Source organism: Amblyomma maculatum, chromosome 1, assembly GCF_055883805.1.
Source record: "Amblyomma maculatum isolate TAMU_Amacu chromosome 1, ASM5588380v1, whole genome shotgun sequence".
Classification (NCBI taxonomy): Eukaryota; Metazoa; Arthropoda; class Arachnida; order Ixodida; family Ixodidae; genus Amblyomma; species Amblyomma maculatum.
The window spans coordinates 332,477,562-332,496,361 of NC_139344.1; the positions used below are offsets into that span (position 1 = coordinate 332,477,562).

Consider the following 18,800-nt stretch of genomic DNA (forward strand, 5'->3'; position numbering starts at 1 on the left):
ACTGCATGGTTAAAACGCAGGACTACGCAGTGACACCCAAAAATATTCAACAGATCAAAATACAGCTGCGCCAAACATGAAACGAAAAAATATAAAAGCGAGTATAAACCATAAAATCATGTTCGACGGGTTATGAACGCTGTCAACACCTTCTTAGGAACCGGAGACTAACAGCCTTTTCTTAACGGGGTGCTAAATGCAACTCCGTCCAAATTACTGTTCTCGGAAAAAAATATATACTTTTTTTTTTTCGGAGCATGTCAAAGTCTGGCCAGTCTTTGACAAACATTAGAGCACAGGCAGCCTACTTCTAAAGCATTAAGTAACACTCCTATAGCATTTATGCGAATCCTTCCTTTTGGAGAGGGTAGGGCAAGAAAGCTTCTTACTTTCAGGAAGTTTGCAACACTGAGAATGCATTACGAGCCACACGATGTGACCCAGGAGCACACATCCTGGATTTTAAACTTTACGCAAGAACGTCTCATTTCCAGATAAGAAAATTCAGTTTACGCATCATCCCGCCACAGGATTCGAACTCCTAGCGTCTACACCGGGAAGAACTGTCGTCCGAGCCGTTTTGAAGGGCATGGCGATGTAGCATAGTTCTATATCCGCGTGTAATTTCAGGGTCGACGCTCGTAGTTTTCTTGCTAAATCGGCCTACGAATGTGGCAGCTGTATTTCGTTTATAGCTTACAAACACTCTTTCCGGTCAAAAAAGCCATCCAGCATTCCTGAGACCTATTGACGAGAATGGAGAAAGCAAGAGGAAGCAATTAAATCGCCTATTATATGGAAAATAAAAAATAAAATATTATTCCAACAGAAGCCGTTGATTGAATTAAATGAGTTCATGTGCGTTATTAAAATAATGCGCAAGTGCTTTTAACGCCCCACCGCGATAATTAAGTGGTTAAGGCGCTCGACTACTATCCCCAAGGATGCGGGACCGAATCCCGGCCGCTGCGGCCGCTTTTCGATGGAGGCGAAAAGCGAGTTGCCCGTGTACAGTGCGATGTCAGTGCACGTTAAAGATTCCCAGGAGACCTCCCCTATGGCATCCCTCATAGCCTGATTCGCTTTGGGACGTTAAAGTCTACAAACTAAGCCAAGCTTTTAATGCAGTCGGTCGCTCATCCGCACATCTTACGCACTGCGTTTACGTAATAAAGCTACGCGTTACGTTTAGATTTTACAAGCAATAACTAATATACCTCTGAACAGTTCAACATAATTTTTTAATTAACACTTGTAAAATAAAGCAATCAATAAATAACAAAATCTATGCCCTTCAAGACATACTTTCATATATCTTTGGTGTTTTTTTTTTTTCGCATACCTTTTCTCAAAAACTGTCTTGATGCTTGCGCATCCGAATTCCTCGTCCCTCGTCCAGCCGCTGAGTGGCTCTCTATGTTCGTTTCTCCCATTTAAAACGACGCTAGATCTGTTGTTTGCGAAAAATAAGGTCTACCCGATGCACATCAAACCATAATATTTTGTTCACGTGTTCATGTTCAGTAGTGTTCATTACTGTGTTCACGAAGCGGTGTGGGAGAGAAGCCGTTCCAACAAGGGGACAGGCAAAGAATTAGAAAGTAAAAATACCGGAATAATATGGGGTCTTCAAATTTTAAAGCAAGCATTTCAATGCCCCATTGTGACCATGCGGCAAGGTCTTCTCCTCTTCCGGAGAGGGGGAAATCTCTATCGACGGGAGTCGTTGCTGATTTCTGGATGCTATCCCCCAAACCTTCAACATTTACTAGTACCCTTTAACATAGTGGTACTCACTACTGAAGTGGATGAGCAGATCGCCGCGGAAGTAGTAGGCGGTGGGTGGCGTCCTTCGCAGGGCGCCTATCACCGTCGGCGGGATTGTCGTCCAGGTTGGTCCGAGCCCCCAAAGGCCCGGTCCAGGACCCGAGCCCGGCTGCCCTTCACATAGACTGCTAGCTCGCGTACGCAATGCGGACTGCTTGCGGACTGCGTTGCGTTGCTTTCGTTGTGGCTATGCCTGGGTCACGTGGTGTGGATAGTGGATGGTGTGTTGGCCCGGAGAAGGGTACTCGAAGCAACCCCGCTTTTTGGGATACAGTACAGGTGCACTGAGCTTTGTTAGCTAATGCACACTTTTGTTTTTATTATTAGGTGACCCATACAATGAAGATCCCACGCCGCGGCCGAGTTGGCGAAAAGGTCGGGCTTGTTTACCATGTGGGATGAAGATTCGAGTTGGATAGCTGTCCCCAAGCCGACCTCTTTCTCGTAATGTTGTGCAGGCTCATTAATACCCCGGAAAACACTCACTAGCTGCTTTCGCAATGTTAGGTACTTTTTACATCGTTCTCGGTGGTGCGTCTGCTACTTTCATGTGAGTATTTCCTGAGTAATACCATTGCGGTTGGTCTACGGAAAGTGAAGGGCCAAGCACCAAGATGCCACCTTTCACGACATGCCGCTTGATTTAGTTTTGTGGCATGCGCATCGGTGCGAGACAGTTGAATAAATAAGCTACTGCGGAATTTATCGGTGGTTAATTTGGCAATTTCATTTACATGAATTGTTTTACAAGGCCAATGCTTCATGCGTGCGACATAACTCTACCGGATGGTGAGAAGGATGCAGGTGGATGATTGTAAAGTGCGTGGCGCTTTATGAAGGGTGGAGGAGAATTCTGTCGAGGGTAGAGGGGAATATACTGGCTCGGCCATGAAACTATGGACCCTTTAATTCCGAAGCTAGGCTCGGCTTCTCAAGTTTGTGGTATTCGGGCTGATTTCTGCTGCCTTTTGCGCGGTTGCCGCCTTCTCGAGGTGCTGTGTTTTTTCCCTTTCTCCTGTCTCAGGCAGCGGAGAGGTGTCCGGGAAACTTGTCACTGCCGTTCGACCACAGCTTCGCCCCGGCGTCCCAATGGCCTTTTCCCATTGACGCCTTTTGGCTTGAAAACGGAACCTGCATGCTTCGAATGCTGCGCTAGCGCGACAGTCAGAGCCAGGCCGATAGAGAGGTCCATCCTAGACATCGCAAGGTGCGTACGCTGCTGTTCTTGTCTGCCGTCCTTTGTCCGTACAGACCAGCGTGTGCTCGAGCTCACCGTTCAGTGTCATACCTCAGAACACAGCTAAAGACTGTCGATCGTGGTCAGGCGATCCCTGACAGGCGTACCTTGCGTTAGTTGCTCTCTCTCTCTCTCGCTCCTAAAAAGGCCCTTTGGTCATCGCGAGAGAGGTCACAATTCGTCATTGCGTGCTTGCGGCGCGCATTTCTCGTCACTTCGTGCGCGCATCGCAGCCTTGCTCCTCGCGAGACGCAGTGACTGATTGCATTTGTGTATCGCTGGAAGACGGCGTTCAATAATCGTCTCCTTTGTGAGTTTGGAAGGTTGTTTCATTAAAGCGAATCACCCTCCTCCCTGCGGATGTTGAGTGCGTGCTGTGGCGTTTCAGTGCGCGCATGGTGACAGCTTATCGGAGACTCGCCTCACGCGAAGCTCGAACCCGCGGTGGTTGGTGGGCTGAGCACACATAGAAATCACTAGCTTCCCGTCGCGACGCTTTACCTACCACACTTAATTTTAACATGAGTTGTTTAGTAACCAAGTCAGAGAAAAACTTGTGTGGTGGCGTCAGCGGGGTCCACGTCGACCGTTTTTGTTAGCCGCACAGCCTCAAAGCCTCGAACATTGATAGCGCACGCGAACAAAATTTATCCTGCGGCGTCGACCGTTTTAAGCGTTGTTGCATCCAAAAATCATGCAAGATGTAGTCGTTAGGTGTCGAACACCGAAACACTTACCCCCCCCCCCCCTCTTCCCCGCCTCTTTTGTTTTTGTTTGTCTGTTTGTAAAGTTGCATGCTCAGAAAACCATGCGCATGGGTCTGGAAATTGGTAGTTGAGGGGTGACAACACCGAGACGCTTGCGTCCCCATTTGAAGCCCTTATTATTGTTCAAGTGAGCGCTTCAGCATAAATGACCTAGAATACAGAGATGTACTTGTACCGGCTATAAGTATTGTGGCATGCCATCGCCGTCTCGGCGAAGAAGGCGGCAGCCTCAGCACGCCTGCCAAGCACGCGCAGTTAGTGCTACGTGGTAGCAGGATTAAATTCCGGCGGTTCGCTGTCCCGTTTCCGCCAGGCACAGCGGGTCCTGCCAAAATATATTTCTGGAGACCCGACGACCAGTGTGTCTGTCGTTCATCTTCACAAATTTGGTGACTCCGGCCTTCGCGTCTTCGCTCTGTGCTCCGGCCCTGCGCTTGCATCAGCCGCTTTGCTAGGCCTACCAGCGCCTAGAGCTCGAGATCCCGCCTACCTTCGATTGTGTAAGCCATGGCCACGGATTCCTCTACTCATCTACCGTGTCCGTCGCCTTACACGGCGCCACGTCATGAGTCCGCGGTCTCCGCTCTCAAGCTCACTGACTTCTAGTGATCGGGCTTGGAGCTTTGGTTCCTCACCATCGAGGCCTTGTTCCGCCGGCACCGCATCACTTCGCAGGTGGCCATGTTTGCCTACGTCATTGGCGCGCTCACGCCTGCTACTGCGGCGATTGTTCGCGACGTCCTGCGCTCTCCGCCTGCCGATCGCCCTTACGATCATATCCGGGCGACGCTGATCCAGAGAACTTCTGAAACGGTGCCGCGTCGTCTGCAGCAGCTCCTTACCTTATAAGAGCTCAGAGATCGCAAGCCTACCGAGCTGTTGCGTCTCATAACCGCCCTGGTTGGAGACTGCTTCACACGACAGCGCACTCCTGCGGGAACTCTTCCTGCAGTCTATAACCACAGGTGCGCATGATCTTGAGCGTATCTTCATCTCAGACATTAGAATCCCTCGCTACGCTGACATTTAAGATCATCAACGCCGGTTTTCCCTCCGTGGAAACAATTCATCGTCCTCTTGCCTCTCATTTGCCCAGAGCAGCTGCGGACGATCACTATGCCCGCCTCACCGATGCTAATGAGGAGCTCACTCGGCAAGTAGCGCGGCTTACAGCGGAAGTTGCAGCCCTTAGTAAGCGGCGGCCGCGTTCCTCATCTCCACCTCGCCGTACCAACCCCAGTGCTCCTGGCAACCGTTCTCAGCCCTCCAGGACAGGCACACACGACCGGTGTGTCCGTCGTTCATCTCCAGTGTCAACAATTCTTTGCCGGTGGGGCCCATGTATCCAGATTTGTGTGCCCGGTACGCGGTCGACTAGGGTGGTAATCCTACCTTCCGATGTGCAGCTTGCATGCTTTCCGAAGCTTGCATGCTGCATGCTGCACGATAAAAAGTGATCTGCCGTCGCCTCTGTAGCGGCAGTAGGACAGAAGGAGAAGCCCAGAAGAAGTTCATTATGTCCAGGAGGATTTGACCGCAGTAGCCACTGCCAACTCGGGCTGCTCAGTGCAGATGGGAGGCTGAGGGAAGCAGTTATGTTTCGAAGCCGCTTCCAAGCTGTCACCCGCCGTGCTCGTCCAGAGGGCGACGGTCTGTTCAACTGCTGGCATTCGAAAGGGTTCCCTTCTCACCCGCCGTGCTCGGTTGCGCTGACCGGCGGTCTGTTGAGGTGTATCTGCTGAGCACCTTGGAGAACTACTCGGAGTCGAACCAGGTTTACAGCATGTTTATTGCAACTGTTCTCTTCTCCCCTGAAATCACCCCTGACAGCTCGTTAAATAGGCTCGCTAAACAAAGACCATATGGCTAAGCCAATAGGGAAGAAGTAAACTCTCTGGACGGGGCCAATAGGCTCCAGCATAGTTCCTCCTCACACCCGTAGTACATGTACGCACAACATCATGCGTGCACATTCCATGGAGTTCGAATCCGCAGCCGTCGTCGCGTGCGTCCTTGCCGGACAGCCCGAGTCCCGTGGGAATGAGCTTCCTGGCCTCCGCTGCTCCTTTACACGAGAGCCCAGCGCGTGCGCACACACACACACACCTCCACACACCGTGGATGACCTGCGGTTGGGAATACTGCTGCTCGCCTTGCCGACGCGCGGACATCGGAGTCGTCTCGCGGGCGGCGTTGCGTCGGCGTCTTGAAATCAGCGCCAGCCAGGCATTCCGCGATCCAGGGTCACGGGAAGTGAACGAAAAGGCACGCACCGCGCGCCGGCTCTCAAGTGCAAGCACTGCAGCTGCGCTCTCGACGAGCAGGCGCCAGTCCAGAAGCCGGCGGTGTGGTATGTCGCGTTGATGAGCGCAACAGAAGCCAAGCCCTCCAGAATCCTTCCATTACGAATCAGACATGCTACGCCAGAGGCACGTTCGTAACTGTGACGAATGATCTCTAACATAATGCGGTAGTGTGGCACACAGTGATGCAGGTATAGCAGCTGCTACACTTTACTGCTGCTAAATCCGGACCACGTACGATGGCGGTGAGCCAAGAGCCACGGAACAGAATATGATGGCTGCGTCTCCAGGCTCGAACTCTTCCCATCCTTCAGCTAACCTGCATATCCTAAGCAAAATTTACCCGTCACAATATCGGGACACCTGCCCATGATTGAGTAGCAAACCTTCGTTATACCACATCACATGGCAATGTAGAAATAACGATAGCTTTCGTAAAGACCCGAGTGCGGAACAGTGGGAGAGCTCTCCAGCGGCGATCTGGATTGCCAACTAGGTCTGATCCAGCACGCCCAGCGAGCAGCGAAGCTTAGCGGAGCCCTGGAATAGGGGCACCGACCCTGTGAGAAGACAGAAGATGGACCTCTTCTGCTACTAGCACAAGACCTTCCTAGAGAAATTAACGTATTTCCTATCCTATCCTATCCTTCAGCTCCCATCCTACCGCCAACCCGTTTCCCCTGAGTGCACTCTCTGTGGAGAGTAGCACGCCCACTCAGACCGTATTCTCTTCCGGCCTCCCTGCCGATCCTTCCCCGTAGGGACAGCTTGCCATTGGATTGTGGGAGGATTGGGTGGTCCTCGTCGAGTCGCAAGACCTGGACATCCACTTTCGCCGTGTGAACCACCCGGCATGGACATGCGTGTAATGTGAGGGCCGTGCGGTGGCCCTGGACCCTTCAAATGTCGGAACTCTCTTGCTGAATAAACATTTTATGCGAAGCATATTAACGTAGGTTTCGGGCCTTCGCGCGACGCCCGGCGGTGGCCACCATTGACCCTGAAGTGGGGTCACACCGGCTGCAGATGGGGCCTCATATCGCGCCGTCGGTCGCCTCCCGGCGGTGGCCACCATTGACCTTGAAGTGAGATCACATGTTGTGACGTCACGTGATGACGTCACACCGGCTGCAGATGGGGCCTTATATCGCGCCGTCGGACGTCGCCCGGCGGAGGCATCCACGCTTCGGTTCGCGCCGTCGCGCGCGACGCGGCGGTGGCGCCACCATCGCTGCATCACGTGATATGTGACGTCACGCCAGGGATGAAGCGGCGCGCGCCCGCCGTCGCGTCAGTCTCTGTGCCCGCAACCGCGCCAGCGTCTTTGCGCCGGGCGTGTATGCGGTCCAGATGCCTCCAAACGCTAAGGACGTTAATAATAGGAATGCAAAACGAAGGCTGCAGCGTGGTGTTGTGTAGAAATGCTCAAAGACAATACAGAATAAGTGACGTGCAAACCAAGAGTCATGCATTTACGGACCATAAGAGTGTGTTTGTCGGGCTGCAAAGAATAAAGTACGACAATTAACCTAAAACCACGTCTCCGTTACTTAGCCCCATCCACACTGAGGCAGCTGCTTAACATGCTTCGCATCCACTGGGCTTAACCTTGATAAGCCTCCAATTTTTTCCTCCTCCTCCTGGCGTTGCAGCCGAGTGTCTTATCTGTTCTGGAGAGCTCACGATTAGCTCGCTTCTTCTTCGCGAGTGCTTATTTGGTGGCGCTATCGTAGCTTGGTACAACATGCTAATGGGTATGTGGAGGGTAACAAAAGGCACCAATTAAGTTATTAGTGATTAAGCGAGTAACAAACACGATGTGCGCGAGCATGCATCTGCGGATCCTCAAAGCGAGCCACAGACGGGAGTCATTAACGCTGTCACGTTGCGCCATTAGAGGCAGAGCTTATGCGACCTCCTCCCCCCCCCCCCCCCCCCCGCTTCCGCAATTTCTTTCCCGAAGCTCCCAACATGACGCATACGTTCAGACAATCTCTTTAAATACCGACTTCTGTGAAGCGACTAACACGCTGCTTTCCATATGCATACCCTTTCGAGTGTGGATCGAGAAAAATTGCTGGCGTCGAAGCCTACCTTGCTTGCACGTCAGATGCTGGCAGTTTCCTCCACATGTCAAAAAGAGCTAGGTGCGCCTTGGGATAATAAGCATTGCTGCCAGCGTTTCATTTTGCAAGTTGTTACACTTGTATGCGCACGAAGCTCACAAAATTCCAGGCTTTAAGCAAGCCTCACGCCAGGGCGCCTAGTTAGCGCAAACGATTCGTCATTGATTGCCGCTGATTCCCAAGTCTTCGCATTCACCAAATTCCTCCTGTAGGCTGTTTGAATGGCCACGCCTCCTTTGTTTTTGCTGCGTCTATCACAATGACGTCTCCTTAAAAAGTGAAAGAGGAAACGAAGCATCTTGCGAATGTCTTGCAAGCGAATTTTCGAAGTCTTTCATGTTGAGGGGGCACACGAGCTAACCCGAAGAATTTACAGCAGGACTAGTTGAGAACACCTCGACCAAAGTAGCGGAGACCGCATGGTAAAATTTGGGAAATTGCACAGCACTAGAGACTAGATCGCAGGCTGGTGCCACCGCCAGACCCTTCGCCGGATGATAAACAGGCGATAACCTGGAGGCGACTCCAAACCTATACATACCCAAATCCAGTTATCGTGAACGCATTGTTTCCGGAAATAATGACGAATAATTTTACACTGTAGTGTGAGGGGGTCCCTAGACCACATTATCTGGGAATACTGTGAAAAAAAAAAAAAGAATTTTTCGAAACTCGCCCTTGTACAGGAGTACAATTCGGGACCACTGTCAAACAATATCAGTCGCGCTATAGTCACTCAGCTAAGCGTGACTGGCAGAGTTTATGGCGACAAAGGAGTGATCAGGTACTGATTCGATTCAAGGGCTTTAACATCCTACCTCACGGGTTTCAACTCATATTGCCATACAGCCACATTGAGAAAATATTCGTCTCTGGTTAGAAGCCGAAACGTAAAAAAAAAAAAAAAGAAAAAAAAAAGAAAAGAAACAATTGACACGGTAAAAAATATTGTTAAATTAAAAATTACAAAAAAAAATAAAAGCCTGCCACAAAGTCTAAATCCCAGACAATGCTCTCCCCTTCTTCATTGAAAACAGTGGCCGGGGGCTCAAATATGCATATCTAAACGTCGGAGCCACTTTACTAGATCTGTGAGAGCTACTGAATGGGTACTACGGTTAATAACACCGCAGTCACTTATCCTGAAAAGATGTAGACTTGAATAAGAAAGGAAAAGCAAGTTGACCGGAGCAAGTTGGCCGGAGATGAGGTCAGTGCCTCTTCATTTCCACAAAGAACGTCTACCGTTCGAGAAGGACTAAGTTGCTATTAGTTAAAATGCGTCAGGCGGAAAAGTCGACTAATCTAGCATGCGCTTTTGGAACAATAGCTGTAATGAAAATTTTCTAGCCGACGGGCGGCAATACACACAATACACAGCTCCGCGGGCTGCGTTTAAGGCCTTTGTCCCAAAGTAGCTCTGAAACACACTGTAGTGGAAGGCATTAAGTAATTTAAGCCTTTTAGGATTCTTTAACATACACTGCAGTCTCACAGTACGTGGGCCTTAGCGTTTCACCTTCGGTGAAGAGCAGCCGCTGCGGCCTGGTTTGAGTTCGGTTTCCCCGGTTCGCTACTCGAAAGCCTTAACCAAAGAGCCACCGAAGGGGTTCTGATAACGAAATATTTCTCGCATTTGTGCACTTGTTGCGACTCTACAACTCAAAGGTAAAGCTATGATACTGTAATAATCGAAAATAAGCACATATATAATTATCTTTTTTTTTTCTTTTAAGCAGTTTCTCTATTATGTCCCGGTGACCACAAACATGACAGCATGGAAACCTAGGTCAGTATTCCGGGTTTGCGTCGTTTGCAGAAGTGTCGTTTCCGCCCTGACCTCGAGTCATCTGCGTGGTGGAAAAGCCAGAACCGTATGTCAGTTCGACTGCCAGCATTTCCGGTTCCGGCGTTTCCACGAATCAGATGGCGAAAATGGCACTTCTAAAAACTACACAAACTCGGATTACGGGCCTTGGAATTAGAAATTCATGAGCATCAGCGCATTTATGTGGAAGCTGTGACCGGGGCAGGCCGTGTAATTATCAATGTAATTTGCTTTCTTGCTACGAAGTCGGCAGTGGGATCACGCACAGTCAATATCACCATACCCTGTCCCCGTCAAAGGCATTCTCTCCTATGGCGTTCAGCATCAGCAACTAAATCACGATGGCGGTGAAATTCTGCTGTCGGCGATCATGGCCCTGATCTCATTCCTAATTCCCGGTGGTAAGTGGTCGACGTGCACTCCTGTGTCTATGACAGCCATCAGACACATGATCTTCAGTGTCGGAGCAAAGTCTAGTATGTGCATATCCGTAAGCATATCTAATTCGTCCTCTAGAGAAGATTCCTCCGTATTAGACTCCGCTGGCTGACCGTCCCTTGCGTTCGTTTTCAGGCCTTGACCACCAAATACAAACACCCTTTGGCCAATGACGCCGCAGCCGGGGAACCTCCTAGGGGGCGGGCCTGACCCTTGCGGTGTCATTTGGGTCCAGCACGACGTTTCAGGGCTATACTTGTGGATGTTGTGAAAGTAACTGCCATGGTCGAAGTCTAAACCTCCAAATATATACAGCTGGTTCTTGTAGACAAATGACGAGTGGTCCTCGCGCCCCTTCGGAGGTAAGCCATAGACGCGAGGGCGCACCCATGTCGAAGTTGCCGTATCCAGAAACACCAGAGAGTTGTCGTAGACAGTGTCATGGTCGGCACTCACACTGATACCGCCCCACACGTACATTCGGGACCCAATAGCTGACGCTGAGTGATACATTAGGCTGTCCGGCATCACGCCGCTGGTTGACATCACATGCCACCGCATGGTCTCCAGGTCGAGGAAATCTATCTTCCGAATGGGTGGCCCAAAGTCCGGCCATCCACCATAAAAGAAAACTCGACAGCCCACCACGCATGCACTTTGACCTAGCCGAAATTCCGGCCATTGGCCAGACACGTTCAGGCGGCTTCATGCCATCGTCTTGGTGTCGAAACGGTAAACAGCGTTGCCTACTCCAATGTAGTCCCCATCGCTCAATAGGTAGGCGCTATGACCGTAGGCTACAACTTTGCGGGCGTAGGTACTATGCCAGGGGCTTCCGTCCGGGAGTGATTGCGTCAGCAGCCGGGCCCACCGGCAGGATGCAGGGTCGAATATGTAGACGTCAACGGGATCGCGTGCGGTGAGGTGCACGTCTTCGCGGTCGGGGTCAAACGAGTAGATCTTACCATCAATGCAGACGGCCGTGCCATTGACACCTTCTGGCACGTTTTCCAGTCGCATCGTCCACATCTTCAACAGTGCGAAAAAGAGCAACTAGCTTTCTTTGACCGTCCACAACTAATGAGCTCGGCGAGACTGTCCGTTGTTGCTGCTGGCCTGTCTTGTGGGTCTTGCTTCGTTTTCTTCAGACTTGCTTCATTCTTCTCCTTTTCTGTGCACCTGTATCAGCAGTTCGTCACTGTACCACTATCGGAGAAAGAACTGACGTACCTTGGTTTGATTGATAAAACGTAAACGAACCAAAGCAGTAAAAGAAAGGATTAGTGTATATTTTTGTTGAGTTGTGCAAGGCTACTCATATTATCTAGATGTGTAACGCTTCCCATTAGTGAATGAAACGTAAACATGAAATAAGCTCTCAGCTGACAATGCGCCCGTACCCTCACAATATTTTACGAGTTTGCTCTTTATATTGACTGTTTTAAAGGGTTGTTTTTTTTTTTCTTGTTAAGCCACGTCTCCAAATAGCACGTGCTATGATGTACGCTTTGCCGAGTGGTGAAGACAAAGCTCATGCTGATGAAATGTTGACGCGAAAGAAGTGGTTTGGGAGAATGCAAAGCTTATGATCCAAGAAGCAGTGATGCCTCGGAGGTGCACTCAGTAATGTTGTGCGGCACACATTCGCAGATGGGCCAGTCATGAGCTTCCGCAATCTGTATGGTTTTATTAAAAGCAAAAGCTTTTACTACTCCCATCCCAAGCTTCACTGTGTGCGTGTGTGTGACCTTGAGCCGAGGATCAAGTGACATCCATGACGCCACTCAGCAAGAGGCCGCAACAAGCCAAGGGCTACCTGCCAGCCTCTAATCCGCTGGCGCACGACTCTTCGTCTTCCCCGGCACGCGTGCCGGGGGCGGGGAAGAGGACGCCCATTTCCGATGGAAATAAAAGTTGTGCAACCAACCAACCACCGACACCAAGGTAACTACGCGCTGGCCATGCCTAGTCACATGACAACCATGAGGTCATTCAGCCGCACACACGCTGGCATCGTGGCGCTCGCTCTGTGTAGGTAGTCTCCGCTGCAGCTGAAAATAAAGACGAAGCACCGCCTTGGCTCGAGCTGGTGCGCTCGAGCATGGGCTCGGTCAGATGTTTCCATAAGTGACATAGGCCAGACAGCTAATTATGTTCATCTTTGATTCCGCCATAGCTGTTGGAGCCGAAACCTAGGAATGAATCAGGGACATTGAAATGCTGGTTAAATGCTCATAGCCGGTGCCAACTAATCGCAACCATTCGTCATGGATGATCCCAACGAGACACCTCGTGAACTATCTGCGTCTCAGATGACACGTTGATCCGATCATCCAGTGGACGTAGCTAGCCAAGACACTTTTCGGGAAAAGGAGACCGCCAGGTGGCTGTCAGAGCACACGGACGCTAGTGTTCCTGTATATGCTATACAGGAACACTAACGGACGCGTCTCATGTCGGATCCGGAGGTTTTTTACTGTTTCGTGCGGTTATTCGCCAGTTCATGGACTGAATGCGCTGCAAACGGTTTGTGAAAGTGTTGTGCACCATTTACATTCACTTTTCGGGACTTTCGAGCCCGAATTTTGTGCTTGACACGGAGCGGCAGTCGCTTCGCTGGGCCTCGCAGTAGGCCCAGCTGGAAATCATGGCGCCTAAGCTAGCCTGGGCCTAGCCTCACAATTCGCATTTGGCTTCACCAAACGCCGAGTCTGCCTGCAGCAGCAGGGTATGCCCAGTCGCCGGAGAAGCAATCTCGCCTGAAGAATTTGCCACGGATCCTAGCTGAAACAGGGCCCTCACAGCCCGTAAACTGGCACACCCGCTCGTACTCAAGCCCCCCACCACGAGCTCGCCTCTCAAGCCAGGAGCGCAAACTATGGAAGCCAAATGGTTGCATTTCAACTTCCATTACTGCTTAATCAACTACTTGACGCGAATATAAACATAGACAACATTACCTACACTAACCTTCTCGACGTCTTTCTCCGCGAAACTTTCCTTTCCTGGTGCCTATTCATTATGCGTGTGTAAACGTTCCGTTGTAGAATTACTGTTTTACAAGCATGGTTTTATATGCAATTATTGTTGTTCGTTTGATGCCTGTTTTCCTTTTCTAAGCAAACTACTTTTTCTTGCTTACGTTTAAGTCAACTTTGTCTGTTTGTTTTTTTCTCACCTCATTGTTTGCGGTTGTGCTAGAAGTACTGTCGCCTGCCACTGCTCACTTGCTGTAAAGGGAGTGGGAACTTTGTCAAGCGTTAATAGCTTTTATTCCCATCATCAACTTACGATGATGGAATTAAAAGTTATTATTATTATTATTATTATTATTATTATTATTATTATTATTATTATTATTATTATTATTATTATTATTATTATTATTATTATTATTATTATTATTATTATTATTATTATTATTATTATTATTATTATTATTATTATTATTATTATTATTATTATTATTGTTCAACATGAATTTTATTGGTTCTCTGCGAATTTTTTTGCAATTCATGGAGAGCGTCTGGAGCTGCTTTAAGGTCATCTTTCTTTCAGCAAGATATTTTTAAACAAGTGAAACAAAGTCGCCAGTAATTTCGAAAAGTAAACTCCAGAGCAACCAGAAATCCTCGAGACGCTGTCCCTGAATGATATGCCGGTTTGTAACAAAAGAAAGAGCGTAGTAGCAAGAGATCAATCGACTGTCATTGTGGTCACAACCGACAGTACGGGATATATTAAAGGAACTGCGAAGCTGATGAGAAAAACAGAGACGTCTAACACCTCTTTCACTTCCGGCAAGACGTACAGAAGAGAAATATCATGCTCCAGTTACCGCAACTGGAATTAAAGGCAAGGAACAAAACGGCTGAGGATGCGTGCTTGATATTGTGATAGTTTTGGTGCCTGTAGGGTTTATTATTTAAATATTGAAAATTTTTCTTACTGGTGTGTCATTACTTTATTTTGGCATCCTACTCCATCAACCTTGTAGGGTAATATGTAAAATTAGGAAATTAGGGGCCGCTCAAGCTTCGCCTGTAGAGTAGACGCTATAGAGCGCATTTAGCACCGTCTTTGAATTCCGCGAATACATCTATATTTTTATACAGTAACCGTAGATTCATTTTTACTCAAGTCAGAACATATGCACCTCTTTGCCGAGTCGGACAAAAATGGCAATACGCTGCAGATCGTGCACGATAAAGCTTTGAAAAAAAAAAATTTTTTTTTTCGAGATCACTGCAGAAACTGCACTTGAGAAATGCGTAAGCATGAGTGTTGCTGTGCTGCCCGCGAGATGTGTGAGCGGAATTCTGTGAGTGACAGATACTGCGCCTTTCCTTTTCTGTAAACGAATTATAGAACGCTGGTGAACTTTATGCGTTCAACGGAACACCGGTTGTGTTCGACAAGGGGCAAGTGATGTACCGCGTGTATCAGCAACGCTCGGGCATTTCTGTACTGCCCATTCTGCTGTGCTCTCTGAATTTTCCAGACTGCAGTTTGTCGAATACCTCTCTTTACACACTTTCTAACCATTTCCAACCCTTTTGTGCACGCGAATCATGCCCTATCCTGCTCGTTCACGTTAAAGCATTTCAACTTTCTCGCCACTATGAGCTGGGCCTACATAATCGGAAGCCGTGTACCACGTGACCCCCCTTTGGACGTCAACATTGCCTCTCCCCTCGATGTCTGATTAACATAATCGGCTGTAATTACTTATCCAACTAACCGACATCAACCATTTTGTGACTTGTACACCTTTCCTTGACACCCTATCCGATGTTACCATTCTTTTTCCTATATACTAACTAGTTCCTCATTTACAATGTCGACAAGGTATTACGACTCCATGAAGAGTAATCGGGTAGCGGCTGACACATTTTTCCGTAGAGAGCGTGCAAGCGCAGGCACTCAAAATATGCATTGGACTGCCCAGATGCACCTTTAACAAAGGCACAATTGAAGATTCAAAAGCTCGCCCAATATCCATATATGGTGATGCCCACACGAAACCCGCCTACATAGCCATACAATGCTTGCGCATTAATAAGGGTCTCATTTATTTTCATGAAGATTTAATGCGCTAGAACTACTGTATAGACAATGCGCGCAGCTGCTAAGTAATGAGCTTAATTAGAAGTGTTAGTTACTGGTGCTAAATCGGGGTAGTGTAAGGAAGACAAAGAACAGGCAGCGCCACAGCATCGTCATTGCCATCGCTTGTCTCTGGATAAGGCTGAGTAGATAAATGGTGTTGGTGGCGTTGCGCCACGGCGGGACAGACTCCGTCACAGTAGGGAATTGACTTGGCTAGGACCTTTATGGTCCACCTAGTTAAAAATAGAAGCCTCAGTACAAATCCAATCCAAAAATCTCTGGCGCCCATCTCTCGTGCTGAATTTGTGCCCTGCGGCTGGCAATTCTATATCTATATCCTGCTGTGCCCGAACTACTGGCAGCGCTAGACGTTCGACCTAGGCATTAAATCCATAATTCACTTGGTGGAGATCAATCTGAGGTTCCCTGTACCCATCTCACCCTGGAACTTTGCAGCAGAACGTTGACTGCCCCAATGACGGAGCCGACCTCATTGCACCTATAGCTCCACCCTTCACCTGCACTGGTGCCCTTCGTCAACGGGACCCCGCTACCTTCGGTGAAAGCAGCGATGACGACGTCGACGACTGGCTGTCCGCTTACGAACGGGTCAGCCGTCACAATAAGTCTGACGACAATCGTGAGCTCAACAATGTCATTTTTTACTTGAGCGATATAGCTAGCCTGTGGTTTCGGAACCACCAGTCGGACATTACCGCCTTGGCTAACATCAAGACCAAATTTTCTGTGTTCTTTGCCCGCCTCGCCATCCGCGAACTTCGCACGGAACAGCGTCTTCGGTCGCGAGCGCAGCTGACCGGTGAAACGTTCACCAATTGGACATTGTTGATTTTTGTCGCCGCGTTAACCCGACCATGGCCGAGGCCGTTAAGATACGTCATGTCCTCACGGGAATCGATGACGATGCCTTCAATATGCTCATCGCCAAGGGCCCCACTACGGTCAAGGAAGTCTACGACCTCTGCCAAAGTTATAACGAGCTCCGCAAGAAGCGTGTTTTGATTCGCCGCCAGCATATAACGCTTCGCTCGCTGGACTAGCCGAGGAGAGGGAGTCATCTCCCCTCCGAAGAAATTAAGGCTTCTGTACGTGAGGAGGTCGCGCGACAACTGTCTCGGCAGCCATATGTTAAGGAGTCACCAACTGGCCTTGCTCCGGAGCTTCGCCGTACAATCCAGAGACATGTCTCAGAAGTCGTCCCTAGTTCTGATCCGCAACCAGCTCCGGTCGCACTCTCAATGCCGTTCTCTGCGCCCACAAATTACAAGAGTGCAACGCTGCTGAACCAAATATTGAGCGAAAGCACTAGCTGCGGGTGACTGAGCGTTCTTCTCTTTGTCCTCTTCCTCAGCCCACATATAAAGCCTCGCTTTAACCAAGCCGTATGAACGTGCCTTAGTGGCCTGTAGGGGTAACGTGAATGCCAGGATCCTAGCCGGCTGATTCTGACATAACCGTCCCATGTGAAACAAGAGACTCAAGTTGGCAGCTCCTGCCAACTGAGCCGCGGCTCCGACCGCGCCACGCCGACCGCTTGAGTAGGGAGCCCATCTCTTGCTTTTGTGTCACGTGGGGTGTGACGTCACAGCGTCACGTGGGTAAGACGTACAGCTAGAATCAATATTAAAGGGAACACAGGAGCGCGTGGCCTTTGTGTTTTGCAAAGCACTGCCACCAATACAAGACGAGAATAGGTGGCACCAAGGGTATGCTCGGGAAGAGCAGCCGGCCAAGCTTACTTTGGATGTGTCTTTACCACTGATTCTTAGCACCTGTCGGTAACAGCGCATTTGAAAGCGTGGTGGCCATGCGCTCCCGTGTTCCCTTTCATATTGCTTCGAGCTGTACGTGGCTACCGCCACGCTACGCTGAAGGCTCGAAACCTAGAGTAGTATTGCTTCCGCAATAATGTATATGCTTTGCTCAACACACTGAATGCCTCATTATTTGTTCACTTGGTGATTAGCATAGTGCCGCGAACCATCCAAATCTATTTGCTGTTTCTTTAACAACCACAGACATGCGATCTTATCGCTGTGATTGTAGGGCACGGGTGACTAATCTACTCTTTGTTTCCTCATGCTCATTGTCGTGAGACGCAGCGTTATTATTTCCTTTCTTCCGCAAGATGCTTCGAGATGCATCTCGAAGGATTCCAGCTACGCTTGTGTTTTTACAATGTTTCAGCTTTTGCTAGTCACCGTCTCGGTTTTATCTACATGTTTATTCGACGCCTTTAAATTGCTCGCTGACGAGTGAAACGAGCATTCGTAGTCCGACAATCGCCGAGCATGACGATTGCTGCTATCGACGCCGCCGTGATTCGTAGTTCTTTCGCGGGCGCAACTCAGCCCAATAAGGAGTTGATTCCAGTCCTACTCTTGTCTGGTCGTTTGTTGTATACGACATTGTCACCACCACTTCACATTTGGTAGAGGTAATGGCCTTCATGTTTCGGACTCCTCCTACAAGCCGACAAAACAACCCTGTTCGTGTCGCACCGGGAGACCTGCCCAGTGCCCACAGCCCACCGAGCCAGCCGCCGACATCAACGGCTACAACATCAACACGAGTTTCTACCGGAACCCCACCCAAATTCGAAAGCAGGATCCTGCAGTAAGGATGGTTCAGTGCACAGTGCAGGTTCCTGTTGTGATTCAACAGCCCGATAGCCCCAATATTCAACGGTACCCTGCAGGGCAAGATCCAGAGGACTGGCTCGAACCAGTATTCCTACTATATGAGACACTCGTCTATATACTGTCGCCTAGTATTGCCAGGTGGCGCATGATTAAAGCAGGAAGAACAAGGAAGTGTTCTTCGCGCTCACGCGTCTGTGCCGCTCTTGCCGTTCTCCCTGGGCTGACCCCCTGCCATTAAAGCTCCTTGCCTATTCACCGAGTATAAGACAATATTCACGCGTTTTATAAAATGCTTGAGCTAATACACTTTGAATTTGACTTAGAGAGAGAGAAAAAAAAAACTAACCTTCGAGAGTAAATCCAAATATAAAAGCCTCGGCCACTGTCTAGCATCATCTTTCATAGTTGTTCAGCCAATCGGCATGATGTGGTGAGCTGCCATCTTGACGCTTAGTTTTTTACGTTCCGCAGACTCAGCACAATAGCAGTACTTGGCAATTTT

The 18,800-nt window shown here is 49.3% G+C and overlaps 3 protein-coding genes across 3 annotated transcripts in view; 1 reads left to right on the forward strand and 2 right to left on the reverse strand.

Annotated features, from left to right (window-relative positions):
- Positions 1 to 18,800, forward strand: part of Efr (ER GDP-fucose transporter) — a 72,889-nt gene that overhangs the window by 36,843 nt on the left and 17,246 nt on the right. The gene's annotated exons all lie outside the window — the stretch shown is intronic.
- Positions 10,425 to 11,054, reverse strand: LOC146207437 (kelch domain-containing protein 3-like). The gene has a single exon (XM_084576791.1). The coding sequence runs from the start codon at positions 11,052 to 11,054 to the stop codon at positions 10,425 to 10,427; it is 630 nt and encodes a 209-aa protein (XP_084432917.1).
- On the reverse strand, positions 11,232 to 11,546 carry LOC146207438 (kelch domain-containing protein 3-like). The gene has a single exon (XM_084576802.1). It carries the CDS (start codon positions 11,544 to 11,546, stop codon positions 11,232 to 11,234), a length of 315 nt encoding a protein of 104 aa, XP_084432928.1.

Bases quoted from the DNA above. Each gene is read 5' to 3' on its own strand.
- LOC146207437 (XM_084576791.1), bottom strand. From the start codon at position 11,054: ATGCCGGACAGCCTAATGTATCACTCAGCGTCAGCTATTGGGTCCCGA.
- LOC146207438 (XM_084576802.1), bottom strand. From the start codon at position 11,546: ATGCGACTGGAAAACGTGCCAGAAGGTGTCAATGGCACGGCCGTCTGC.